The sequence below is a fragment of the Orbicella franksi genome, chromosome 2 (assembly GCF_964199315.1).
Source record: "Orbicella franksi chromosome 2, jaOrbFran1.1, whole genome shotgun sequence".
Taxonomy (NCBI): domain Eukaryota; kingdom Metazoa; phylum Cnidaria; class Anthozoa; order Scleractinia; family Merulinidae; genus Orbicella; species Orbicella franksi.
The window spans coordinates 37,538,251-37,565,853 of record NC_138146.1 but is presented as its reverse complement, the minus strand read 5'-3'; the positions used below and the strand labels follow the sequence as shown (position 1 = coordinate 37,565,853).

The 27,603-nt window shown below is 39.1% G+C and overlaps 1 protein-coding gene, 1 long non-coding RNA gene and 1 pseudogene across 2 annotated transcripts; 2 read left to right on the top strand and 1 right to left on the bottom strand.

Annotated features, from left to right (window-relative positions):
• Window positions 1-1,385: 1,385 nt before the first annotated feature.
• On the bottom strand, window positions 1,386-3,310 carry LOC145473990 (uncharacterized; annotated as a pseudogene).
• A 556-nt stretch (window positions 3,311-3,866) lies between these two features.
• Window positions 3,867-17,205, top strand: LOC145479666 (coatomer subunit beta-like). The gene is made up of 27 exons (XM_081458082.1): window positions 3,867-4,055; window positions 5,337-5,566; window positions 5,858-5,920; window positions 6,080-6,186; window positions 6,387-6,501; window positions 6,859-6,951; window positions 7,674-7,811; window positions 8,410-8,529; window positions 8,868-8,975; window positions 9,144-9,221; window positions 9,455-9,523; window positions 9,631-9,776; window positions 10,152-10,248; window positions 10,843-10,894; window positions 11,319-11,448; window positions 11,945-12,065; window positions 12,246-12,317; window positions 12,427-12,585; window positions 12,886-12,975; window positions 13,115-13,198; window positions 13,546-13,690; window positions 14,227-14,294; window positions 14,510-14,561; window positions 14,781-14,926; window positions 15,590-15,679; window positions 15,760-15,912; window positions 16,835-17,205. The coding sequence occupies exons 1-27, from the start codon at window positions 3,965-3,967 to the stop codon at window positions 16,892-16,894; spliced, it is 2,877 nt and encodes a 958-aa protein (XP_081314208.1). The 5' UTR covers window positions 3,867-3,964; the 3' UTR covers window positions 16,895-17,205.
• A 7,685-nt stretch (window positions 17,206-24,890) lies between these two features.
• LOC145479722 (uncharacterized) lies at window positions 24,891-27,434 on the top strand. The gene is made up of 4 exons (XR_014048449.1): window positions 24,891-25,046; window positions 26,774-26,818; window positions 27,181-27,264; window positions 27,349-27,434. It is a non-coding gene; the product is annotated as an uncharacterized LOC145479722 (long non-coding RNA).
• The last annotated feature ends 169 nt before the right edge of the window (window positions 27,435-27,603 follow it).

Sequence of the window (27,603 nt, the reverse complement as noted above, 5' to 3'; positions counted from 1 at the left end):
CATAAGAACTAAAATAGAATATATATATATATATATATATATATATATATATATATATATATATATATATATATATATATATATATATATATATATGCAAAAGTTAGATAAAAGTAAATGTGTCAAAATAACACGATAAATAAATATTAATTCCTAGTTACAATTTACTTTACTTATTTCACATACTTCCCTAAATTTAACTTAAAATCAGATAATAACTTGCAATTTATTAAGTCGGCGGGCAGTGAGTTCCACTCTGTTATTGATCTAGGAAAAAAAAAAAAACTTAAAAACGTCCTTAGATACTTTTGGCATCCTATATTTAAAAGCATGGCTGTTGCGTGTTCTTTTTTCACTGTTTGGTATTAAGTGTTCTTCTGTTTCGTCTTGTTTCTAATATGTCCCACTTCAAATCAGACAACAAGTCTGTCACACTCGCTGTTTTGTTGAAGTTTTGAAGGCAAAAACGAGCAGCTTTCCTTTGAACTCTCTCTAGGGTTGAAATATCGCTTTTGTAATGTGGATCCCTCGAGGCACTTGCGTACTCCAATTTGGGTCGAAAGATACTGGTATAGGCCGTTTCACGTACTTTTCTGGGGCAATTCCAGAGATTTCTCTTGATCAACCCCAAGGATTTATTCGCCTTGCTTGAGATAGATTAGATATGTTCAGACCACTTTAATTTACTGTTAACAGTAATTCCTAGGTACGATGCAGAGTCTACTTGCTCAAGTTTGGACCCACAGAAAAAATATGACCGTTGAGGAGGGCTTTGCTTATTTGAAATGCAGATGATTTTGCATTTAGAAGTGTTAAATTGCATTCATGTTGCCAGGTTTCTAGTTTATTGAGGTCGTCTTGGAGATTTTCGCAATCTGAGTCTTCAACCACCACTCCGTACAAAAGGGTGTCATCGGCAAACAGCTTGACTGTGGAGGTTAGACCGTTTGGCAAATCGTTGATGTATGTTAGGAACAACAGCGGGCCTAATACTGACCCTTGTGGTACACCCGAAGTCACTGGGGAGGAGGTAGATGTTGCACCCTCACAGATGACAGTTTGAACCCTCTTAGTGAGAAAGGATTCCATCCAGGACGAGGTTACCATGGATACCGTAACGCTCCAGCTTCATTAGTAAGCGTTGGTGTGGGACTTTATCGAAGGCTTTAGAAAAATCTAACACAGCAGCATGAATAGATTTGTTTTGTTGTAGAGAACTTGCAATGTCATGAATAGTGAGTATTAGTTGAAGTTCTGTAGATCTTTTTGATCTGAAGCCATCCTGACGATCTGTTAGTATGTTATAATGTTCAAAATGTTTCATTACGTGGCTATGTACAATGTGTTCGAGGATTTTCGATGCTATGCAGGTTAGAGATATAGGTCTAGTTTGAAGGATCAGACTTTTTCCCTTTTTTAAAGATACCACATACATTTGCCGATTTCCATCTACTAGGTACGGTTCCACTATCGATAGAATCTTGGAAGATATTAGTTAGGATAGGAGCAATCTCAGCTGTATATTCTTTTAGAAGCCACGGTGGGATGGCATCAGGTCCAAAAGCTTTATTTGTCTTCAATAGCGATAACTGTTTTGCAACTCCATTTATGGTGATAGACAGACTATCAATAGCTGGTATTCAGTCGTATCCAATATCAGGGAAGTTTGGTAAGTCTTCCTGAGTAAACACACTTGAGAATTGATTGTTTAACAAGTCAGCCTTTGATTTGTTATCGCTGATTATGGAGCCATTTATTTCGAAATCTGCAATCCCCAGCTCTTCTTTATTCAGTTGTTTAATATAGGACCAGAATCGCTTAGGTTTTTCTTCAATAGCTTCCCCTAGGTAATCAGAAATATATGCATTCCTTGCTTCTGTAAGCCTTTTATGCATTTGCCTTCTAGCTGCACGGAATGCCTCCCAATCATTGTGATCTCCAGAAGATTTTGCTTTAATGTAGAGCCTTTGTTTACGCCTGGCTAGACGTTTCAAAGAATGATTGAACCATGGTAGATTATATCTTGAGCTAGACTACTTTGAGGGAATGCAAGAATTCATTATACGGTAGATGTTGTCTTCGAAACAGCTCCATTTATCGTCGATTGAATTAAAGCCCCGTGTATCCATATGAAGTGATAGATTTGTAAGTTCTTCTTTAACGCTACTGGAGTCAGCTTTCTTTCTAATGTATATTTTGCGTTTGACATTTTTCTTTCTTCGGCAAGAAGTGTTCACAGTGAATAACACAATGTCGTGATCACTAATACCAGGGACGACGCTGATATTTTCAATGATGTTGGAATTATTGGAGAGGATTAGATCTAAGATGTTTTGTGTATTCCTGACCCTTCTAGTTGGTTCTTTGACAAGTTGGCTCAGATCGTGATCATCAATTATTTCTAACAGTCTGTCAGAGGCAGGAGATTGACTTGAATATTCAGTATCCCAGCTAATATCAGGGGCATTAAAATCACCAGAAACAATGATGTTATTTTTATATGATTCAAATAGCAATGATTTTGTTTTCTTGTTTGCTAGCTGACATTGGGTCCAAATAATTTCACAGTCGGTGTCCAGGTCCGAACGATGTGTTACTATAATATCGTTTTTCACTGCCTGGAAAACGCCTCCGCCGTGGCAGTCATCAGGGCGATCTTTTCTGAAAATTTTGTAGCCCTTTGGAAATATTTCGTTACTTTCGATGTTCGAACTTAACCAGGATTCAGTACCAAAGATGATATCGGGTTTATATCGGTGTTATTGGTGTTATCGAGTTACCAAGACGAGCACCTCTATCCTTTCTATATGGGAGTTAGCCGGGTGAACTGAGTCAAACTACTGACTGATCACGTTTGTCACCCAAACGGTCACAGAAATCCTTACGTCAAATGCTGGTGCTCAGTCCCTGGAGGTTTCTAGAGGGGCCAATATAGGAATCCGTGGCAGCTCGTCAAGCCTGAATCGGAGTAAGAGCAGAAGAAGGGAAGCTTGGAAGTAGCGGCATGCGCGATTCCAGCGCGCACATGTGATATAATTGGTATCTCTTAGGGACCCTTAGGGGAAAAAAGAAACAATTCAAGCCACGCCCACAAAAGAGGATATTGGTACCTCTTTAAAGGTAATATTTTTCAAAATTTCTGACTAGTGCCGCCGCAAAAATAACTGTGTCAGTTTTTGTATATAGGGGATGTTGGTTAGGCCGTGGGTCCTATTTCTTTTACCGTCTTATAAGCCGGTAGTTGAAGATAACGAACCTTTGGCGTTATCCAAGCTTTTCTCATGTAGTAGTCCACGGGAGTAGTGTACATATGATCTCTTCTTCTCCCCTCGGCGCCATATAGGGGCACCAGCCGGGATACCAGGCAAGTGTCGGTGGGTCTAGTATTAAAATCTGATCTGTAGGAAATCTTCAGCCCAAATCGTCAAAAAAAAATCCTGGCACATAAATTTCACGCATTTGACCTAGAATAAATCCCTAGGCATGCCGCAATAAAATTAGCTTCGCCCCTCGCCCCCCTCCCGCCGCCCCCCGCCACCTCTCCCTCGAAAAAAGCAGCCGAACAACCTCGTTCCCAGGGTCTCTCATCTTCCCCCCTTTCCGCTCCAGGAGGTTATCAGGGACGGGAAGATGAGAGACCTGGGAACGAGATTGCTGAAACTTCTTCGAATGTTGGCTGGCAAAAAAGATTTTCAAGCTTCCTGCTGTATATTTGTGTTTTATGCCATTATGGTAACTTCAGAGATATGTGATAAGCTCGCCTTACATATTAGGGCAGCTGTTTGTAAAAGTCACTTGTGACACTAAGCGACTCGTATACCACATATGGCAATTTTCGTATCTAATCCGCTGATCTATGACACGTCAGTAGATTGAGCCAGCCATCGAGCCATCTTTGTTCCGAAAGTCGTTTTCGGTAGCTATTTTCAAGGGATTGCTGGAACCTTAACTGGCAATCTTCAATATGTCTACGGCAGAATTACCTTGCTACACGTTAATAAATGTTCGTAGTGACTCGGAAGCACTAAGCGAGCAAAAACTCGCCGAAGATTTGGGTAAGTTTATCCTACGCTATAAATAATTTTTGGTAAATCCGCACGAAAATCGATGTATAAAGCGTATAACTAACTTCAATTTTGCATTTTATTGTCAGATGTTGTAAAATGTCATAATCAGGGCTAATGTTAAGCGATAACCTTTTCAGAAAAGAATCTTGCATAATGTAATATGGTGTTTGAAAACTTACATTGGTGAGACTAAATACTATAGAGCCACTAAAAGACTTTTGACAAAACTAGTTGCTAATGAGACAAGGTCAATGAACATTATAAGCTTATAAATAATGCGAAATTTAAAGACACACACTGAACTGAAGCACGGTATTAATTTCAAACCACTGGCCTGCATAGCTGGGGATGGATTTTGTTCATTTCTACTAAAATTAACGTATCCATCAAGGCCAACAACATGTTACTGAAAGAAATAGTTTCTGAATAAGGTGATCAGGCCACAAGGGAAAATATTTTTCTTGGTCATTCTACATGTATGAGCTCGAACTAAAGATATTAATTGTAATATTTAAGCCGGTGGGACTTTGCGCAGTGCTAAAGCCATAATAGAAATTATTTTCAGAGACTAACTCTGGAAAGCTTGTACACCAACTTAGAACAAATACTCAGTCCCAGCAGATATCAACCACTACTGGAGCCCTACATGTACAAATGACTTATTAACGATGTAAACAAAACCAACAGAGAGACTTCCAAAAGAATGACTCGATATGACTAACAACAGATGAAGCAATACCTACTAGAACTGACCAATTGCTATTGACAAACTTGTGGAATATTCTTACATTGAATACTATCATGGCTTACCTGGCCATCAGTTTCTATGGACAAAGATTAACTCTGCTCAGGTTGCCAAAATCTGAGTTGCCAACTACAGTTTTTTTACAGCTACATTTCCCCTGACCTAGAGAATCACACTACTTAGATGAACTATGAAACACAATAAATTACAGGGCCCATATTGATAGCAGTTTTATAACTTATCGGGTTATTATCTGATTGGTTACTGAGCTGCATTGTGTTAATTTATAGTGGGTCCTTGGTGCACACATGCAGCTTTTCATGCATTATACATGTAGTTCTGAAATTAACAATTGAAGCGAATCCATCAATGCAGTAGATTGACAGTTACTGACCTACATGTACATGTATGATACACCAATCAGACTGCATTCTCTTGCTTTCTTTTACTGTGATGGTGGTCTGGGACTTCTCCCTTGCAAATGATCACTCCCAAAAACCCTTATGTTCCATGTTTTTCTTTAGAAAAGGGTGACCTCCGAATCAAAACTGAGGCTTTGAAGAGAGTGATTCAGCAGATTTTAAATGGAGAAAAAATGCCGTCCCTGCTGATGGTGATTATCAAGTTCCTCATGCCTCTGGATGATCACACAATCAAAAAGCTTCTTCTGATTTTCTGGGAAATTGTTCCCAAGACTGGGCAAGATGGTAAACTGCTGCAAGAGATGATTCTGGTGTGTGACGCTTACAGGAAGGTAAGAGTCTTGATAATAAAGCAAGATGTATGTGTAATCTACTAATGCCCATGCATACATATATATACACTACACACGTAGTTTGTCCTATGAGTTGCTCTTTTATGTCAAATTTGCTGTGTAGTAAAAAGTTAGATGCTCAACAAATGTTTCAATTTCCTTGAAACTCCTGCCCAACTTCCATGGGCAGATACAGGTTAGTAAAATGGTCACAATGTTGTGCACTTGCAGGCAAGTCAATTACATGTGAAGATGTGTATAATTTTATTTTTGCTTCCATCAATATTTTAGGATCTTCAGCATCCCAATGAGTACATCAGGGGATCCACTTTGAGATTTCTTTGCAAGCTCAAGGTACATACATGTATATTCATTTGTAGACGACTTTTGAGGTGCACTTGTACTGCACCCTCTTATGGTACATGTACATTTAGTTTTAGAGTTTTTACATGTTCCTTTCTAGTGCTGGAGAAGTTCATATTAAATGTGTTTTACTTGTCTTTTATTTTAAAGGAAGCTGAGTTATTGGAGCCTCTCATGCCAGCCATCAGAAACTGTTTGGAACATCGCCACTCATATGTGCGGCGGAATGCTGTGATGGCAATTTACACTATCTACAGGTAAGCACCTTATATTTTATGATGAGTGAGAGACAATCAATGTTTTATACTGTACATAGATGCAGGCTTCCTACCCCCTTGTATAGTGTACATAATTATAAACTGCATCTGATTTATACAAAATAGTGTTACTTAATAGTTTCTATTTTTGATTTTCAAAGCTATTAATATATAATCAAGGAATATTTCTGTTTCTCCAGAAACTTTGATTTCCTTATTCCTGACGCCCCAGAACTGGTGCACACATTTCTTGAACAAGAGCAAGATGCATCCTGTAAACGGAATGCTTTTATGATGCTCATCCATGTTGACCAGGTAATGTTCTATAAATCTTTCTAGGCCTCTAAAAGCAGTACAGACACTGTATCATGAATATAAAACATGGGTGATCTACATACAGTGTACATTTTGGTTTCAAACCAAACTGACAAAGAATGGAAAGAGTGACCTTAAGCTAGCATGCGTCAACAGGATACTACTTCACAATAACAGATGTCTCTTGTTAAAAGGTTTTTGTGATTACCTCTCTAGATTACCTCTCTAATGTGGAAATGGGGAGCACATCCAGGCTGTTGTTATGTGTCCTTCTTCTACAGTAACAGCTGTTTCTTGTTGTTGTATCTTGTCTCAGGAGTGCTGTGTATTTATTTGTGATGTTAATTTTCTTCTTAGGAACGAGCACTGGAATACCTGAGCACCTGTATAGATCAGGTCAACACATTTGGTGACATACTGCAGTTGGTTATTGTTGAGCTCATCTACAAGGTACTATACATTTTGTTTTAGATAAAATGAAGGCTAGTTTTATTTCGTTTATTAATACTGATATTTCATGTTAATGGTCGTGAACCTTCACCCTTGTTTCATTTACATTTAGAGCTACATGTAAACAAATTTCCATGTTGCATAAGCTTAGTGCAGCATGTCTCGTGAGCTGGAATTTTATTCATTATGTTGCTTTGATTAAACCTTCCAGCCCCATGGATGAAGTAATGTCAAAGAGTTCCACACTGATTGCGACACCTTTCTCTCGATTTAAGTCAAGTACTTCTTTTGCAGCACTGTCCGCTAGTTTTATTTTAGCCACTTGTGTATTACAGGGTTCCAGATATGCTTTTAAGCCAGGGTGTCAATAAGGAATTCCAACAGGTCAATTCCCCCTGTTCCCACCAAATCATTATGAATTTTCTATTAATTTGTTGGGTCATGTAGCTGGCCTTGTGGGGTTTTTGACCTGAAACCTCCCCACTTTTCTGGAACACTGCTACTAAAGGCAGAATTAAGATAAATATATTATATGTAATTTATTAAAAAAATAATGGTTTGTTGAAAATATTATTATCTGAATTTAAAACAAAATTTGGAATCAAAAATTTGTAATATTGTGAAAAGCTAATCTGAATGACTTCTTCTTGTGTTCCAAGATCTGTGTAAAGTACAAAATAATTTAGTCCAAAACTGAGACTAAGCTCTTGGGTTATGTTCAGGTGTGCCATGCCAACCCAGCTGAGAGGTCGCGCTTCATCCGATGCATCTACAACTTGTTAAATTCATCATCACCTGCTGTTCGTTATGAAGCTGCCGGTACATTGGTGACTCTATCATCTGCACCCACAGCAGTCAAGGTATGTGCAGTGTCTGCTCACTAGCTTACTGGGCTGTTCAGTGGAGCATGGGTTTCTTGTAGGCTGGACTTAGCATATCTAATGCAAATTTATGGATAGAAAGAAGAAATGCAATGAAAAAAAAATCAGTGATTCCTTTGGGAGGCATGCTTGGGAAATTTATGGAACTAAAGATACAGTAACAAAACAGTAATCATACATGTAATAGTAAATCATACTGAAAATTGCAAGAATTTAACTGATTAGCTAAATTAGGTTAATGGCCTTTTGATGGTACAATGAAGAAACAATATTCATCTACTGTACATCTGTATTATATTATAAACCCCTAGTATTTAATATTATAACATCTATCTTTTAGCACATCACATACATTGTACAATCTTCTCATTTTGAAATTTACTCCTTCATACTCTTTATGGAATTTGTCACAATCATGCAAAATAATTGTAAGTGTCCTTGAATGACCTTCTCCTCTGAAATGTTAAAAAGTAAAAAACAGCGAACATTTTGAACACTAGGTCATCTTCAGGGTACAGATCTTGTTCATGTTCGCTGTATAGTCTAATAATTCTATTGTTTGTCTTTTTTTCCACAGTCTGCAGCATCATGTTACATTGAGTTGATTGTTAAAGAGAGTGACAACAATGTGAAGCTGATTGTATTGGACAGGTTGATCACTCTAAAGGACAACCCAAGTCATGAGAAAGTTCTCAGGGTTAGTGCAGTCTGAATTTATTTTCAATCAAGAAAATAATTCTTGCAGAGTCTGTTCAGCAGTCTGGTTTTTCAATTATGATATGTTTTATGAGATACAGGGAAAGTCTTTCAATACGGAATACAAAATATGATGAATTTGGTATTTGAAAGTTCCAAAATTGTTGTGATATTAATAGTGTTAAATGCACAGACTTTGTAGTAATAATGCATCGTTGAAAAATGGGATGCTACGATAAGTCCTTAAATTTTTGTGACCAAAAAGTGCGCACTGTATGAATTCTGTCACAGTTGTTACGATAGTAAACTTGTGGCTTATTTTGTTTTTGTTTGACATAGGAATTGGTGATGGATATTCTCCGTGTCCTTTCGTCTCCTGACCTTGAAGTGCGCAAGAAGACCTTGCAACTGGTGCTTGATCTGGTTACTTCACGGAACATTCATGAGGTATACAAGAGACCTTCATCTGTAAAAACAATCAAAGTGTGGATTACAATACAAACCTGACCCAAGAAATTTGAATATAGCCAAAGCACCTCATGCTTATGAGCCTGTCTTAAACGTGCATCTTCTTTTCAGGCTACATGTACTAAGTAACGTGAAATAAACTTTCAGGTTGTAGCTGTATTGAAGAAAGAAGTAACTAAAACCCACAATGACAGTGAGCAGGAGGAAATTGGTGGATACAGACAGGTATGTACATGCATGATAATCTACACAAAATACAAGTTATTGTGTAACTTTGTAGAAGGAGAGCTTGCTCTCAAAGAGTTCTACCACAGATGTAGCTTTCAGGACCACTAAACAAACGACTGACATGTAATTGTTTAGTTATCTGTGGACTACTCATCGTCGTCAGTTCTCATCACACCACTGGACATGTACAAGACCTTGTTAACTACATGGTTATCATATTCTCTCAATAGATGCTTGTCCGAACCCTACACACATGCAGTGTCAAGTTTCCTGATGTTGCTGTATCTATTGTTCCACTGGTAAGATCATTTTATTGTTTGCCACAGTACCTTGCATTATTCTTAAGCAGAACATAAGATAAACAGTTTTAAAAATAAAATTGAAATAAGTTTTCTTCTCTGTGTAGCTGATGGAATTCTTGGGTGACAGTAATGAACAGGCAGCATTTGATGTGTTGGTGTTTGTGCGTGAGGCAGTGCAGCGCTTTGAGCAGTTGAAGCCTGTTATCATGGAGAAGTTGTTGGAAAATTTCCACTCTATCAAGACTGTCAAGTGAGTAACCAGGCTCTGCCATTGAAATATTCCATGTATTACACTTCTGTCTGAATGCTTGACAAATGAAACTACTTGGATGAGGGAGGTATTTCAACCAAGATGGTTACATGTACGTTGTGTTGGAATGCTAAACAAGTTAGGTTCAAGTTTACGGGCAGAATGCAAAACCTCCTCGCAGCATGTTTGAGTCAGTTGTTGCTTTGTTTGCTTGTTTTGTGCTTTTTTCACACGAAGTAGGCTCTATAATATCTTCACTCTGGCTTGTTTTCATGTAAGAGACACTAAAGCCTGAAAGGTGATATTTGTTTTACATTTGAATATCTCAGTACAGTGTTTTGCTCTTTCAAACCTTCTGTTGTGTGTCTATCACAGGATTCACCGTCATGCCTTGTGGATCATGGGAGAATATGCCAACAGCAAGCAGGACATCTTGGATGTAACAGAGGAGATCAAGAAGGGTTTAGGAGATGTAAGATCCTAATCACTTGATATATTTGTGGTCTATCTCTGTAGTAGGAGCTTAAGCAATATTATTATCAACGGATGGTGATGGCTAGGACGATGCCTTGTAAAAACTGAATTTTCCTTTTAACGTCGTATTTGGTAGTTTGCTGGATCTGTTCAGTGCGTCTGTCAGTCTAAATCTTGCTCAAGCAAAATACATTGTATGTAATGCTTGCATTCAATTTGAATTGGAAATACCAAAGATTTAGCCATCCTGGTTCGTGTTCTCCAAAATACCCAGAATTTAGCCCTTTTACAATGTTGTTTTGCAGAGAACAGTTGAGAAATGCACAAAGATTTATAATGCATGGCTCTCATTCCTTATCATGCCCCGCAGGACACCTAGTGCACGTGCATAGGCACTATTCTTGTCATTTAACCTTTTGTTTGGTGACACTCTCGTGGTCATTGTGGTTTGCTTGCATGAGCTCTCTGGTGTCCAACGATAACAGCCAGGGAGACTTTAAAGTTGTTTTTTCACTATGAATTGTAGAATCTGATCAACACATGCTAGACTCATGAACAAGTGACAAACATTTGTGAATGTCTGTTTTTTTAGGTGCCCATGGTGGATGATGAAATGAGAAGAGCAGCAGGAGATGTTCCTGAAGGTAACATGTAACAGTTAGTGGGGTAACGCATTTGCATGCATTATCTAATAGTAGGGATGGCGCAGTAGTGAGAGCTCTCGCCTCCCACCAATGTTGCCCAAGTTTGAGTCTGGCCTGGGTTGTTCTTGATTCTTGCCTTGCTCCGAGGGTTTTTCTCAGGATTCTCCAGTTTTTCTCTCTGCACAAAAACCATCATCTCCAAATTCCAAGTCGACTAGGATGGAGGACCTGCATGAAAACCAGCTAAGGCTGATGTGGCCTCCCCCCTAAATATTGTAATTTTATTATTTAAAGACATTTAATTGACTTTTGCCACCTACATGTAGATTGAACTGTCAGTAGGTTTGTTTACCATCTACAATTTTGAATTCTTAGACTTCAGGTTTGGGCAAGTTTTGCATGTATGCAATTTTGTTTTGTTTAGGTTCAGAGCAGACTCCGTCACAAAGTTCAGGAGGGCAGCGTCTAGTGACAGCTGATGGGACATACGCCACTCAGAGCGCCCTCAGTACCCCAGGGATCACGTCTCTGGTGAAGAAGGATGACGAAAAGAGGTTACATCAATTTTTGTGCATCAATTTGTTTCAGTTGTAAGATCCTGGTGAATACAAATGTACAGCACCGCTCAGTGAACTGTCAAACCAAAGTCTGCCTTATCTTTTTTTTGTTTGTTTTTCTGGCGCGCGCATTGTGGTGTATTATTTATTTATTATTATTATTAGACTGCATGCTGAATTCGCGTTGAAGTGCGTGAAAGTAAACGCTCTAGTATGTATGAGTGGTGGCCACTGTTTATAGCCTGTGTTAAAGCTACCCTCTCCGTTAGAAAAAAATCACTACAATTTTTCTTTCTTTCGGGTAGGATGGCTGTAAACTTGTTGACTGCTTTTGTTCTTTTGTGAAAGGTAGCTTTCTTCCCTAGTAAGTCAGTTTTAATTTCTTACCTGCGTACTCAGTTAGCAAAAAAGTGTGCAGTTTATATCTCTGGACTGCTCATGCCATTATTTTATTTAGATGATGTATAATTGTTTGTCGTGTGTTGTCCAACAGGCCTCCTTTACGCCAGTATCTGTTGGATGGTGAATTCTTTGTCGGAGCTGCCATTGCTTGTACACTAGCCAAACTTGCCTTGCGTTATCTGGACATGGAGGAAGACAAGGAGAAACAAAATGTATGTTTATGATAGCATTACATCAACTTTTCCTGTTTCTTGTCATTAACCGACATTGTCCATGTACATGTATCTTCATTCGGGCTGCAGCTGGTTTGGTTTCACTCATTTGTCAGAGCAGTGAAATGTTGCAGTTTGATTTCACTCTATTATCCTTTTTACCTGTTTTTATTCTTGCAGGTGTTTTGTGCAAACTGCATGCTCATCATGGCCAGTATCTTGCACCTCGGAAAGTCCGGACTACCCAAGAAGGTGTGTGCTTTAGAGATGGTCGGAGGGCCTGAAGCCCTCCACTCTGACCTTGTGCAAAAAAAACGAAGCGCTGTATCCAATGTTGCTGGGTTTTTTTTTTTTTTTGCAGATTATTACAGATGATGATGTGGATCGCATCTCACTGTGTGTACGTGTTGTGGCAGAGCGTGTTCCCCTCATGAAGAACATCTTCACTGTGGAGTGTCGCAATTCCTTGTCTTCCATGCTGGACGCCAACAAGAGGGGAGAGGAAGAGAAAATGAACAAGGTACGTCTTATCTATGTTACCTTCACTCGTGAGCGTGGGCCGAACCAGAGAAAAACTGTTGACAACTCTGAATAAAAAGTCGATTCAAATTCAACGAGAGCTCACGAACGACGTCGAGAGTGCGCGAAAGTTTATAAACTCATGTCAGCTCTTTGTTTTTGTTTGGCCCAGACTTTAAATTAGTGAACTTCCAGAACCTGTCATTTTTTTTTTTTTCTTTTTTTTTTTTTTTGTTCATGAAATGGGAAGGAGTTTTGTTTTCCATTTGAAGTCAATCTAGGCTTGTTATTTTCTTCACAGGCTGATATAGAGAAGGCGCTGGCAATCCAAGTGGATGATCCCATTCCGTTCATGCAGCTGTTGGCAAAGTCTGATTCGGGAATTACCGAGGTGATAATAATCAAAATACACTTTGAGTATTGTTTCCCTTCTTGTGGGCGTCTTTTGGTTTTGTCTCCTTTTCCATTGTGATCGGCTCTTATGAAGGGCTTTGTTCAAGAATTCATTTTGTGGTTTTGTTAATTTACAGGATCAGTTCGCGTTAGCTTTGTCTCAAGCGGTTGGTGCTGCTGGAAAGAAGGAAGATGAACTGGTTGGGTCCAAACTCAACAAGGTACGTAGTACAAAAAATTGAACGCGCATTATAGCTTTTCGGATAGCAATAACCCTTCAAGATGTTCTGTTGTTTCCTCCCCAAATATGTCAGTTGCTACCTGATCCTTCATCCTAAACCCCTGGGGTTTGTGTTTAAATCCCTTGTGTTTGTGTTTAAACCCCTAGGGTTTGTGTTTAGGTTATTCCTACTGTTTTCCTGGCATCCCCTTTTTACCTTGCCGGATGCGACACTAGCAAGTGAACTGGTGACGAGCATGAAGGACTTGACTGAAACAGTTAGAATTATAGAAATGTACAGAAGCTGGTAATGAGAATTTAGATGCTGATATGCGTGCTATTTTACAGGTGGCGCAGCTGACAGGTTTCTCTGACCCAGTCTATGCCGAGGCGTATGTGAACGTGAATCAGTACGATATCGTGTTAGACTTGTTGATTGTCAACCAGACCTCAGATACTCTGCAGAATGTGACACTTGAGCTGGCCACACTTGGTAAGACAGCTGATTTGTTGACCATTAGCCTTAAGGAAGGGCAAGTCTCTTGAAAGCTGTCGGCAGCTTGAACGCACAGCACATTACCTCTCTCTGGGGAGGTGTGGTTGTTTATTTCCTAGAGCACCGCTTATGGCGCTTAGCGCTCTAATTGCAATAAGCTTGGCGCATGGTTGAACGTTTGTATAATGGGCCTGATCTAGCGTAGCTGTAGGTTAATTTAATGTTGTTAAACAGTACAACGGCGGTCAATTACCTTGTCAATTTAAGTTTGGTAACAAAATTACGAAATAATATGAAGCAGTTGGGAAACAAGTTCTGTTGTTGGCGAAAAAAAGTTGACCCTGCCTGGCTTAATGAGAATAAAACATGTTGCTTCAGTAGTGAGGCCGGTGATATCATTAACTGGTTGTTACACCTCATTGAGGTGAAAGTTCTATGTTTCAGCGATCTCACGTTTTTAAAAACAATTTGCGTCTACAACTTGCATTCCGCTTTTCTCAGTGTTAACTGGCATTTTACCTTGCGTATCTTAGGAGACCTTAAACTTGTTGAAAAGCCACAGCCTATAATGCTGGGACCAAACGACTTCTCTAACATCAAGGTCAGTATTCTTCTACAGCTGATAACTTGGACTGCCATGTGATTCTACAACTACAAATATGTGTATTAAGCGACAGTTGTGCCTTAAGTGATTGAACCAGCACAGTATTTTTTCGATACTTTCAGTCGTAATAATATCTCTCTGCTGAGCTTTGTTTTCTGGTTTTAGTGACATACTGAATGATTTCTATTTGTATATTCTCTGTCATCTTTCAGGCCAATGTGAAAGTGTCATCGACAGAAAATGGAATCATTTTCGGCAATATAGGTGAGTGTAAAACGTAAGCAAGTCCAATGAAACAAACAGTCTGTTATTTTGTCTCCTTCGCCACTTGTGACTGTTGTCACTATTGAAGAAGGTCGTTGGTTCAACTCTTCGCGGCTCGTGGCCCTTTGTCCGGATATTAGCGCTGGCGATGTGATGATCGGTGAACATTACCTGTTGTCATATCGAGTGAGTTGTCAATTTTTTTTTTCTGTTTCACAGTGTATGACGTATCAGGCGGGTCAGGTGACCGCAACTGTGTTGTGTTGAATGACATCCATATCGACATCATGGACTACATTGTACCAGCCTCGTGCACTGACTCGGAGTTCAGGCAAATGTGGGCTGAGTTTGAATGGGAAAATAAGGTAAATCACCTTAATCACTAAACACCATTCAGTATAAACGCTTTCATTTGATTGTCAAAAGTTATTCCGTTCGTTATAATTGTTAAGCTTTACAATCGATGCGTGACAACTAGTGCAACATGCACAAAGTCCCTTGTACAAATTGTGAAGCAAAACATCATCATCAACAACATTAAGACCTGGTCAAACGGTCTCGCAAGTAGAAGCAAGTTGAAAACTTGGTCTACTTGCGACTCTGTTTGGCCAGGCCTTTCATGCACTTGCATGACTTATTACGCTCACATTGGTCGAGATCAAATTAGCACCCAAGTTGACGCAAATTTTTAACCATTAAGCCACCCAACCCAAGTCAACGCAAGTTGAGTGACGTTTATTCGTTGTTATAACAACCTATTAGCTGATGAAATTCAGCATTGAAAGCCATGAAATGGGTTTTTTGCGACTTGCATGTACTTGCGAGGAAACTTGCGAGTCCGTTTGTTCACCCAACGCAAGTCGATCTCTACGCAAGTTCAACTTGCGACTACTTGCAAGTCCGTTTGGGCTTTATAACAGCATTAACACAAGTTAATAGAGTCACCATACACCAGAGGTTATTCTTGTCGATTCATTGCGTTATTTTCAGTAGTATCATTTCATCGTTGTTCTATTGTGCTTTGTTAGGTGACTGTTAACACCAATATCACCGACCTCCGTGAATACCTGGATCATTTAATTGCTTCTACAAACATGAAGTGTTTGACGCCAGAAAAGGTTTGTAACCGATCCAGTTTATCTGTTTGGCTTCTTGTTGAACTGATTCACTGAAAGGTGTGTTTTTCATTTTTCCTCAGGCTTTGGCCGGCGAGTGTGGTTTCATGGCAGCTAATCTGTACGCCCGCAGTATCTTTGGAGAGGATGCCTTGGCTAACGTGTCAATCGAGAAACCCAGTGACCAATCAGGACCCTCTGTCACTGGTCACGTGCGCATCCGTGCAAAGAGTCAGGTAATTGACGTTTGCTTCGCATGACTACCCCCACCCCCCATGGTGACTACTTGATTTCAGACGTCAACAAGAGGAGAACGTGTCTATAGCAAAATTCTCGATCGTGATTGGTTCTCCGCGCGCTTATTTGCCACGTAATCGGTACGCGATCACGTAGGTGTCCAATCACAGGTATCCAATTACAACTTTTTTGTAATTGGATATCTTCGCCATTCGCACGTCAATTACGTGAGCTTCAATGGCTTTCCTTCTTAATGTTTCCTGCAGTTTTTACAACTTATGGAAGACACTACTGACTTTTTCGCGCAAAAGTTCTCAAAACAATTTTTTTAATCTCGAAATTTTGTTATTGATACGATTGATTAGTAATTGGACCTCTTGTTGTACAATTCAGGGAGAAATCGCGCTCGTTATTTCCAATCGGTTTCGCGCTCGGCGCTCGTCCAATTTTAAAATTACTCCCTGAAGTGTACTTCACTCGGTCCAATTACCATTACTTATGTAGGAATTTTGATTAAACAGTGAAATCGACATTATTTCCGGAACTTGCTTTCTTGTGTTTCTGCGTTTTCTTAAACCGACCAGCAGCGAGTTAAGGCGACTGTATCCAATAAGAAAGTGTGTTGTTTTTAAATGCCAATTGAAAACTTGCCTAATTTAAAGTGCGTGAAAGCCACCTGATTAACCAATGAGAAAATGTTTCGGTTGTAAATGAGGTGGTAATTTGTTGTATGTTAAAAAGTGTGTTCGCAGTGTAGTATCCATTATGCATAGAGAGTGGAAAGATTTTCTTTGTTGCAGTAAGTTTAATTTCCTATTTCCTGTCTAGGGGCAGAAGTCTCGGGAAATTTCATGCGCTTTTTAGCAACTTCACATAAGCCATAATAATTATTTCGGCGCTTTTGTGTGTGTTTATTTGCAGGGAATGGCACTCAGTTTAGGGGACAAGATCAATCTATCGCAGAAGAAAGTCACCAAATGAAGTGAAGTGAATAAAGTCGTAATACCATAACAAATTAATCGCTAGTTCCTGCAGTGATTTGCGTGCTTCTTGGATGTCATACCTCTAGCATTTATTTCTTGTTGTTCTCGGTCTCTAGAGGATGAAGTTGTTTTTTTTCTAAAACTAAAGATATTTGTTATGTTTGTTGCCAAAATCGGATACAAGGAACTAGTGGAACTACTACGGGGTTCATTTGGTTTCACATGTAAAGGTATTCGCATTTCACTGTAGCGAGTAGTGTAGTAATAATAGTTGATCTGATTGAGGAATAATAAAGTCAATTGAAATGATTTTGTTGCCTTAACTGGTTTGCGTAAACAAACCATGTCCCACGATGCTACTACGAGCAAATGCTCGAAACTCAGTCTTTGAATTCGTCTTGTCCGCTTAGACCTGTCTCAGTCTCGTTCCAAAACAATTAATTTTCCTCGAAGAGAACAGTAAAGACATCTTCGGCCCCAGGGCATTCCTGTTGTTAGTGGCGCGTCAACAGTTTGATGGCGTTCAATGGTTCGTAACAGGGCCTTCGTCAACGAAGTCTGTTTTATCAAACAGACTACTCGAACTGGGAAACCAAAACAAAATGTCCAATGGCCGCCTGAACTACAATCTCCTCCTTTGCTGAGCAAAATCTGTCCACCACAGTTACAGGTTTAAAACGTTAATATTAGACTATGGATAAAGTCTGCGTTTGAGCCTAGTGGGCCATCAACCATTCGTTGAATGAAGTGACCAGGAGTATCTCTACTTCCTAATGGAAGGGATGCTAGTCCATTGCAGGATTAGCTCCCAATATTAAATTTATACACCTGAGCGAAGAGAGGCACTGAATGAGTCAAGTGTCTTACCCAATAACATACCGCTCAATTACCATTAGGCCATTGCGCCTGCCAGTTAAAGAATCATTTATGGCTAAGCACTATTAATGATGGTAACTTTGGGTAGGCGAGGTTTTTTGTTGTTCTTGTTGTTTGTCTGATTTTGTTTTGCTTCGTCATTCAGTCAGTCTCCGAAGCTCACCATATCCGTTTCTCTTTCCCTTACATTCGCTCTCCTTTATTTCCCAATTATTATTTTGCTAGCGCCCAAAAACGTCTACCAACATACTTTATTATACATTGAACTCACTATCTCTTTTCTGATTGGCCGAAAGCGTACAGTGAATTTTCGAAATAAGCGCCTGTGACGTCATCTAGCTGCAGATTATACAATTACAATAATCATGTCAAGGACACTCAAGGTCACGGGTAATAATGTCTTGTATGACCGCAGTGCATGATTTCTAAGGGTAATCATGTCAAGTTCGCGCGCTTTTTGTTGCTTGCCGTCAGTGAAGAAGCAAAAACATGACTGCCTTATTTTTTTTCGTTCAATGTACAATAAAACAATTATTAGATTCGGTTTTTGTGATTTCCAGAATAATCAAGGTCTCGGTAAGGGTTATTAACCTCAGCCTTCGGCTTCAGCCGATAACCCCTGCCTCGACCTTGATTATTCTGGATATCCCAAAAATTCATCCAATAATTGTTTAAAATCTGTCATTAGTGCTGTTTTAGAAAGTCTTCATATACGACACGTACAGGAATAACAGGCGCTAATGAGCTGTTTACAACGGACTCAGGGACCTCATCAACTCTAAACGCAATCGAACAGGTGTCCGTTGTTAAGAAAATCAAGAAAACGACTTTCCTTACAAAGCAACATTAAACTTTTAACAATAATTCTGCGGTTTGTTGTAACAATCGACCAATGTCACCCCTAGTAACAATGGGGAAACCTTTCAGCGTGTAATTCTTTTGTCTTATGCAAATCTTGTACACTCGCAGGTGCCCTTGCGATAAATTCGAAACAAGCAGCTTTTCAATGTAAATATTAAACCGCATTGATATCAACAACTTGCTCATCCAGCTTTATTAATTGTAAAAGAACAGAAACTATTTTGATGAAATCATTGGCGAAGGAGATGTTTTGACAAGAAAAGCGTTCATTGTTATTGACATCCGTTGACTGACTGCCACTGGCTGAACTTGACGCGTGTTGTTGGCTTGCCTTGAAATGAACGCAGAAGTTGGTTTCCTAGTTCTTATTTTGTATTTCTACCTCTTCCTGGACTTGTACTCATCTTTTGGGAAACTTTTTCTTGCGAATGGAGAAGAACATGCGAAAAAGTCGTGGCAATTTAAGAGGCGCCTTATGAAGCAGAATAGAACAAAGAACTTAGCAATCTGTGCTACTGTTTGTGCATGTACGGTCGAGGAAGATAAGCCAAAGAAACACCTTCCTGAGATTACGTTTCATCAAGAAATTTCTCAACCACATGTAAGGGAGTACGGACGGATGGCCGTTATGCAGAAATCACGGTTGTGGGGCAGAGGCTGAAACGCAACAGAATTGACGTGCATCACATGACTGAGGTGATCATGGCGAAAAAGAATGAATTCTTAAAAATTCTTGCAGCAATCTTAATTAAAGCCTTGTGGGACTTGTAGTAACGGTTGTTGTCACCTTTCGGAAATTTTCGGACTTTTCTCGTGAACTTTCAGACATCTCTTGACGCATTTCGGACGTTTTCTGCTAGTAATTTCTGACGATTTTCAGTCAAACTTCATAAAAAAAAAACTGTAAGGCCTAAATAACTACATGGTCATAATACTAGCAAATAAACGAATAATTCTGGACGATTACTGTACAATACTGACTCAGTGAAAGGGACCCAATCTTGTACAGTGCAATGCCTTTGCTATTGACTGGAACATTTTAGGCAAACTCGTGCAAAAATTGCTGGTTAGTTAGACACGTACCCGGCTCAAGTTTTGCCTAAATATTCTTTAATGCATTTCTAAATATATTTGAGTTTACAATGCCTATTATTTAAAGAAGTCACCAGGAGTCGCGGGGTACCCGCGGGGGCATTATGGTTAGCGCGCTGGATTCCGCTCGACCCCTGGCCGGGGTATTTACGTTGTGTTGCTGAGCAAGACATGTTACTCTCACAGTGCCTCTATCCACCCATTTGTACTGGCTTAACGCTTTCTCGGAAATATACCGATTTGTCACAAACCACTTGATACAATTTCACGAAATCTGGCAAGGAAATGCTATGGAAAATAAGTTAGTGGATTATTGAAAAAATCTGAAATTTAACCGAGGAAATGCTAAATAATCCAGTTATCCTTATCCTACAGTGAAACTTGGAAATTAATTTCTGTTGAAGACGAAAATAAACGCCTCGTACTCGACCATGGTGGCTCTAACGGATTAACTGCTGAAATTTATGAGAATAGTCGACCCTGAATAATCATACTCGGATATTTGAATCAATCGAAGCAGTTCACCATGTTCTGTGAAGATACAATTGAATGCTTGAACAGACAAGATGAGGATTGGAGGTGAAAGTCGATGTTAAATCTTTTCTAAATCACGGATCATTCTTAGCAAGAGACTTGCGCTTAGTCAAAATTAAAATTAAATTGATTGATTTTCGGACGCTAGGTTATGTCCGGGCGAAATTTTGAACGTCCCAATGGTTGATATACGAAGCAATGTACTGCTCCTTAAAAATTCCACTTCAGTGTATACGAACAATAGCACCAGAGCGAGGTTGGGGTGGACATTTTCATACATTTGCTGTATTTTTGTCCACCCAGGCCTCGATTCGGTGCCACTGTTTATTGGAAGGCGGGAAAGGTCTCATATCACTTGTGACTGTGACAAAGATTTGGACCACCCATGCATCTACAGTAAAGCCCTCGTACCCACGGTGTTTCAATTAATCAAGGCTTCAATCCAAGATGGCGGACACACCGGAGAAAGTGCCCTCGACTCCCGAGCGATCATTGATCCTCGAGGATTTCACAGAAGCGACGCTGTCGATTCAAACTTTATTGCTCTTTGTTTTAATTATCTCACTGAATAGCTGTTTTCTTTCGCCATTTTCTCTTGTTATAACACAACTTAGGATCAGGAGCCATAATCGGGGACGGAGACCGTAAGCGCGCACCATTTCTAGTATTGGGGCTGTTCCTATGATATGGGACAATTTTCTATTTTTAGAACAAATTGCGCCATCCCGTGCGGCACACGCGCGTACATGCCGCGAGGATTTTTGCGGATGTAGCGCGGGGAAATGTGGTCCGAAATTCCCGAAATGTTTGATGCTTTTGGCCCACGACTCAATACTTTCATGTCTGTTGGAATTTTGCTTCAGCGTTTTCGTCGTAAGCTGCTCCAGTTTGAGTGAAGTGAGACAGACTCAAATTTAGTTATGTGCCGCTTTATTTATCACTGAACAAGTTGTGTTCTGCAGCTTCTTTTACAAGGGCTCCACACTACTCCACTCTAAGTTTCATATATGTTGAAGATAAACAGCTTTTCAAAAACACAGCAAAAAACTAGTTAGATATATTTGGATATAGCAGCGTTTCAGGACTTCAAAGTTTCCCTCCTCTTGCCACACGCTTGCGACGATTTCGCCGGAGTCCATCTCGACCGAACAGTAAAAAAAATAATTGCAAGTTTGAAATTCGCCTGAGTCGTAAGCAACGCTTTATGTTTTATTAAGGCCCAATAAGTGACAATGAAGTTTATGTCTGTAGATGCTGCTCAGTTTTGTTTGTGTAAAAATCCAATAAATTGATTGTTGTCGATGAATAAGAGCGCCCGCCGATGACTGGTTTGTACAGTCAGTAAAACATGACAAATTGGACTTCCCCACTTTCGAGTGAAAACGTACATCGAACTCATGTATCTCTAGTTTTTAAGTATGTTTAAGGTTGATAAATGTTTAAGAACATATTAAAAGCTTAGCTGAAAATATGTGAATACAGCAGAAATAATCAGCTTTCTTTAATCAACTCGAATAGTCACGGTACTCGAATAAAGATTTCGATTTTGTTAGTAATGGTAACAGGACTGAGTGGAGTCCAATTCGGTCGGTTATCATAAGAGTGATAACAAAATCGGACGACCGCGTAGCGGGAGTCCGATTTGTTTATCACGAGTACGATTACAGACCGAATTGGACGACACGAAGTCTTATTACCAATTAATCATAAAAATTAAAATTTCCGAGAAAAGAAGAATAGCCAAGTTATGAAAGAAAGGGAAAATTTGCATTTAAATACGTACAAAGAAGATGTAAAGATTCTAAGGCCACCGCGCCTCCTACCGCCATTATGCGCCAAAAAGACAAAAGCAAGCGCGCGCACACGCGCGTAACTACAACTTTGAATGTGATTGGTTGATTTAAACTACAACTCTGAATGTGATTGGCTCACTGAACTGTCCGATAACAAACTGTCCGATAACAACTTGGCAAGTGAATTAGTGGAAAATAGGAGTTTTTTTTAAACCAATCACAATCGAGGAAATTGTAATTTTTATGATTAGTTGAGTTACCAAAACTCCTTGTCTATTTAATTTTATTTTCGTAGTGTAAAATTTCACTATGTTGAAGAAACACTCATGATGTTAGTAGCCTTTTGGCGTTGGTGAAAATTATTGCAGCATCTCGGCACAAAAGACAGCGAAAGAAATCTTTATCAAGATTTGTTGACAATTGAAAACACCGACTCGGACTTGAAAGTGCACGCGCTGCACTATACAAATGAGCTACTTGTACGCGTCAGATTTTCCTTTCAAAAACTTTTGCAAACTCGCCAAAAAAACAGAAGCAATAAGACACTATCAAAACAGGGTTTGGTTATGATTAAGCATTGTTTGGGAAACCCACAAATTAACTCGATACCAGAGTAAAGGGTTTTCTTAAGCCCCGGCCAAAATGTTGCGCGCGTTTGGCCACCGTGTTCCGATGTGTTGCGACATGTTGGGTGTTGTTGGCTCAAGTTTGAAAATGGTCAAATTTGAGCCAACAACACCCAACATGTCGCAACACATCGCAACACGGTGGCCAAACGCACGCAACATGTTGCGATCGTTTGGCCGGGGCTTTTACAAAACCTTTCTTTATAGAACAAGCGCTAAAGCTTACGCGTACAACTAGCGCGAGCATTCATTCACAGCGCGAAATCGAAGTCATGTCTTCGACCCTGAAAATCTCACCTTTTTCATTAGCTCAGAGCATAAAACTACATATAAGAGCCCTGGTTCTTATTCCCTGCCTTATTCCCTGCCATCGCTGTGAAAAATCTGCAAGAGAATCTCGCAACTCTCACCATTTGATCACGCGAGGTAACAACATCCACGTGAGAGCCCCCGACATGTGCGTGTATCCGCGCGGATATATGACGTCAGGATGGCGCAATTTGTTCTAAAAATAGAAACATTGTCCCATATCATGGGTGCGCGCGGGTCCCAAGACTTACGACAGGGCGCTTATATGTACCCGGCCTTTTTCCGCCCTGCTTACGGTCTCCGTCCTCGATTATGGCTCCTGTTAGGATCCGACATGCAAATAGCATCGCCTAATAAATAAATCATTCCAAGTATAATCTAAAACGATGTGAAATATTCATTGTAGACAAATCAAGAAAGACATTGATCACTAACCGTCTAGCTAATAAGCAACGAATACTAAAAATTCACTAATGCATTCAATAAAATAGTGGACTGAATTGAAATTAGTCACAAAGGCTATACAATGTATAGTCCTCAAATTGTTCACGATGCCGACGTTTTCTATGGTATCTTGTCGTATACATTATTTGAAAAATAACATATTTCAGAGTTGATCTTAGACTGAGGTGAACAATGTTTAGATAAAAAGGATAGAAACTCAATCAGACTGCAAATTATTTACGTCGAAATTTCAAGACGAACAGGTAAATAGGATTCCTTGTGATTTCTCGTTTTCAAATGCTTGGCAATGTTTAGTTTTGAAAAACAAAAGGAAACCACTTGGAAAATTTTTTGTCGAGCATTTTCGAGATGCAAGCTTATTGCTTGAAAGCGACCAAAGATAACTACTTGCAATTATATTTGTTATTAGAATCAGATTTCACAGAACGTGTGGACTTAAATAATGTTGCAAACTCAATTCAGTTAATCGGTCTTACTTGCAAATTGAGGGGAAATTTATCCTTTTTAATCTAATGGAGTGAAATATAATTTACAAAAACGTTTTCTCCTTAATAAACCGCAGAATTCTCAGGCTAGCGGGAGTTTATTCTTAACGAAAACCGGAGCTGAAGAAGAATTAAAATACAAAGGAAAATTTCATTTTGTTTGATTAGTGGGAAGAACAAAAGCCCTTGTAATTTCTCCATTCACAAAATCTTTGTCGGTTTCAAAGTATCGAAACGAGAAAACATATGTTTTTCGATGACAGCTAATCCTTCAAAATCTTCCGGTCCCTGCATTTCATTGAAAAAGACGTTAAGTTTCATTAAGCAATGCCATCAAAATATGAAATGTTTTCATTGTAATTTGGAAGAGATACTCAAGATTTCTAACAGTCTTTGCCCACATATCCTGTTTTTGTATAGCCTGGGTACATTTCCATAAAATCCTTTAAAACCGCACTTGAGCGATTGAAATGGGTTGGCGAATTCCAGTTTCAATTTTGCAAGCACTTTGTCTTATGTTTTTATAATGTTCTGTCCTGATTTCACCATTAAATAATCTAGCGATCAGACACATATCGAAGTGGGAAGCTTTTTATTTTCGAAAAACTATCTTAATACGCTTGGGGTATCTTGTTACCCGACCAGAACAGGGTAATCTAGGGATTATGTTCTGAGTTGATATGTCACTTACCGCCTCCGCGAAACAAAATGCAATTATACTGACGCGTTTGCTACACGCAAAATCAATGAGTGACACACTAGTTTATTTCACAGAATTCTACAGGCTTTTAAGACGGTGTAAGTTTGTGGAAATTGACCGAAGTATCTTTTGTGGCCAACTAAATATCTTAATGTAACGGTTGCCTAATTAAATGTGTTATGAATGACATTCAGCTAAGACCCGCAGGTGCTACTGACGGCTTCAGAACAGTATAAAATAAAGATCAATTTAACCAAGAACAACTAGTGTTAACGCGAGCGGAGAAATCGATACTTTCAACGTTGAACTGATCCGAGGGAGTGAAACATTCACCACTCTACCAGCAGTATCTTATAAGAAATGGCCTTCAAGCAGCTTGCTCTACTTCTCACTCTCGCATCATTATGCTGTGAGTTGCAATTTCATTCAATCTTTGTTTACCTTTAGAATCCTAAAATAACGATACAATCTACCTCTTATAATGAGAAAATGGAAAAAACAACGTAGGGTGACATTGAATCCAGGTAATTGTTTTCCTTTCTTTTTCGATTACGAAGGAAACTACAAAGAATCATATAGAAGAGCAGTTGTAAAAGCTAAAAATTGAGAGAAAACGTAACGATCACACAATGCCAGTTCGTGTTTACCCTATGTTTTATGAAGCAATTGTGAGATTGTTTTTCCAATTTGATACTAACAGACTTCGAAGCGCGCCTATCCGCAGTTTTAGATTGGCAAAAAGGAAGAGAGTTTTTTAGGGGTTTTATCCGAGACATTTTTTGATAGTAGATATCCCTTAATGCAAAATTTGAAACAAGTTGAATTCGTGTGAGCTAAATGCGCTTGTTTTTTCCGCCGTGACTTCTTCAAATACAAACGAAAAACTTGCCTCAAAAACGAATATAAGGAAGGGCCTTCACTTTCGACAGAGCACGGTTTTTTTTCTGACAGCAAAGGTGTCAAATTGGATCATTTGATCAGAAGAAATTAGTTCGCAAGATCGTGATAGAACTATTGATAAATGATAGAGAATTGAATCAAAGAAAGGAGTCGCCGACTGGCATTTGGATTGAGGGAAGAATATTCAGTCATGATCCAACCTTGCGAGTGTTGGAAGATATCTCTGGGTTGCACCGCCTACAATATTGTGGTAGATTATTATCAATTCAAAACATATATGGATCGTGGTTCTTGGACTTATTTTCCCGTTCTATAACTAGGAGCTTCGTTTTAGAGTTATTCCAGAAAACGTTGATGATTTGCATGACACATAAAAAAAGAATGAGTCAATTCAAGTCATTGCTCGGTCATCTTTTGAATAATTCATTACTTCCAGGGCAATTTCAGCGTTTTGCTTGCAAATGAGACAAGAAACTAAAACCTTGATTACATAGGCTATTAGTGCGGATAACTTGTCTGAAAACTTAAACATACATTAACCGTATTCAGTTTCTTTTAAGGTATTTAAGAACCGAGATATTTACCTTACTTCTAGGAGGAAATCGAATTAACTTGATTACTTCGCCACTGGAAGTTTTTGATCAAATAAAACGCATTTTAAATTGGACTTGAATTTTGAAATAACTGATCCTAATTTCACAACTGAAAGAGAGTTTTTCAGTGCAAGAAATGCACAAACTACAAATGATTCCTGGAAGAATATATTTTTTTTAAATAAAACTTTTTCGGTAGAAATAAGAAGAATATTGTGAGCTGCAGACGAAAGTAATAGTTTGTTTTGTGATAAATCTAAGACTGATTAACACAACTAGAAATCGGTGTAAAGGAGAATAATGAATTACTGCCTCCTTCTATATAAACATCCAATGTACCTGAAACGAACGTTTAGGATGTTTCACCTTCGAGAGATTTCATAGTTTTCATAGTTTGACTAAATCAATATATGGACTCTAAGTTCTCTAAGGCAATTATCACATGCAGTATTTCAATTACTCTGGTAAAATTTGGCGTCGACTGCGTCATAAATGTCATTGAATCCCAGGGTTGACAAAGGATATATTTTAAAAAAAAAACTCAAAACATTTTAAAGGTGTCATTGTCTAGTTTGACAAGTCACATTTTTCTCCACGACTCTGCTGCGTATTTTCTTAAATGATTATCTTTATTAATTGTTAGTGGCAGTTCCTGTCCGGGACGATCAACCAATGCGAAAACGAGATGGTAAGTTTTTCTGCTTGCAATGTGTCGACACCGCTTCGTTGTTTTAGTTATACGTGAGCGTGCGCGAACGATCGCCGTGGAGGCGTCTTTTTCTTTACCTAGCCGCACCGTCTAACGTTCTTGCTCGTTCCAGTTCCACCCCCTTCCTCACCCCCCGCATGTGCGGTTTTTATTCTGTCTGAACTCTTGATCATCTTAATAAGAGGAAATGAAAGGTCTGTGAACAATCCCATTCAAAAAATCTACACCAGAAAGGTAGACTATTTATCTCCTGCTTCGCACTAACTTTTTCCCTTTAAGCTCTGATTGATGTAAGTTTAAAATAACGTTTTAACGTTTGAAAAATCACGATTTAATTTCAGTTGGCGCATGTGATCATGGTGTAATAAGAAAGATGGCTTCCTTTGGTGTAGATACATCGAAGTTAGAATGCTTCACGCAACGAGGTAAAACCAGCACAATTTCGCATTTTCACGATTAAAACATTTAATTTTCAAACTGAAGTTAGCTATGCAATTTCTCATCCGCAGTTCGCCGTTCTTGCTGTACGGCCGAGTGCGCCTGGATGGCAGAGGAGTTAGGAGTTGAACCGAGTTCTCTAATTTGTCCCACTTGAACAGAAGGACCAATCACTGAACACCTCACCGGACACGTGACTATTAACTATTACCCCTGAATACTGCCCTTATTTTACCTGTTGCTGGTAGTTGTAGTTCTCAGTTTTTTTCTACGCCAGTGGACTTAAAAAAAAATCATGAATAATACTGACAAGTCTCCAAATCCTC

What these genes read in the sequence shown, in the direction of transcription:
- LOC145479666 (XM_081458082.1), top strand. Translation starts at nt 3,965, where the DNA reads ATGTCTACGGCAGAATTACCTTGCTACACGTTAATAAATGTTCGTAGT. An exon ending in TTGGGTCCAAACTCAACAAG is followed by an intron (nt 13,199 to 13,545) that starts GTACGTAGTACA and finishes GCTATTTTACAG; the next exon opens with GTGGCGCAGCTGACAGGTTT. An exon ending in AGTTTGAATGGGAAAATAAG is followed by an intron (nt 14,927 to 15,589) that starts GTAAATCACCTT and finishes GTGCTTTGTTAG; the next exon opens with GTGACTGTTAACACCAATAT.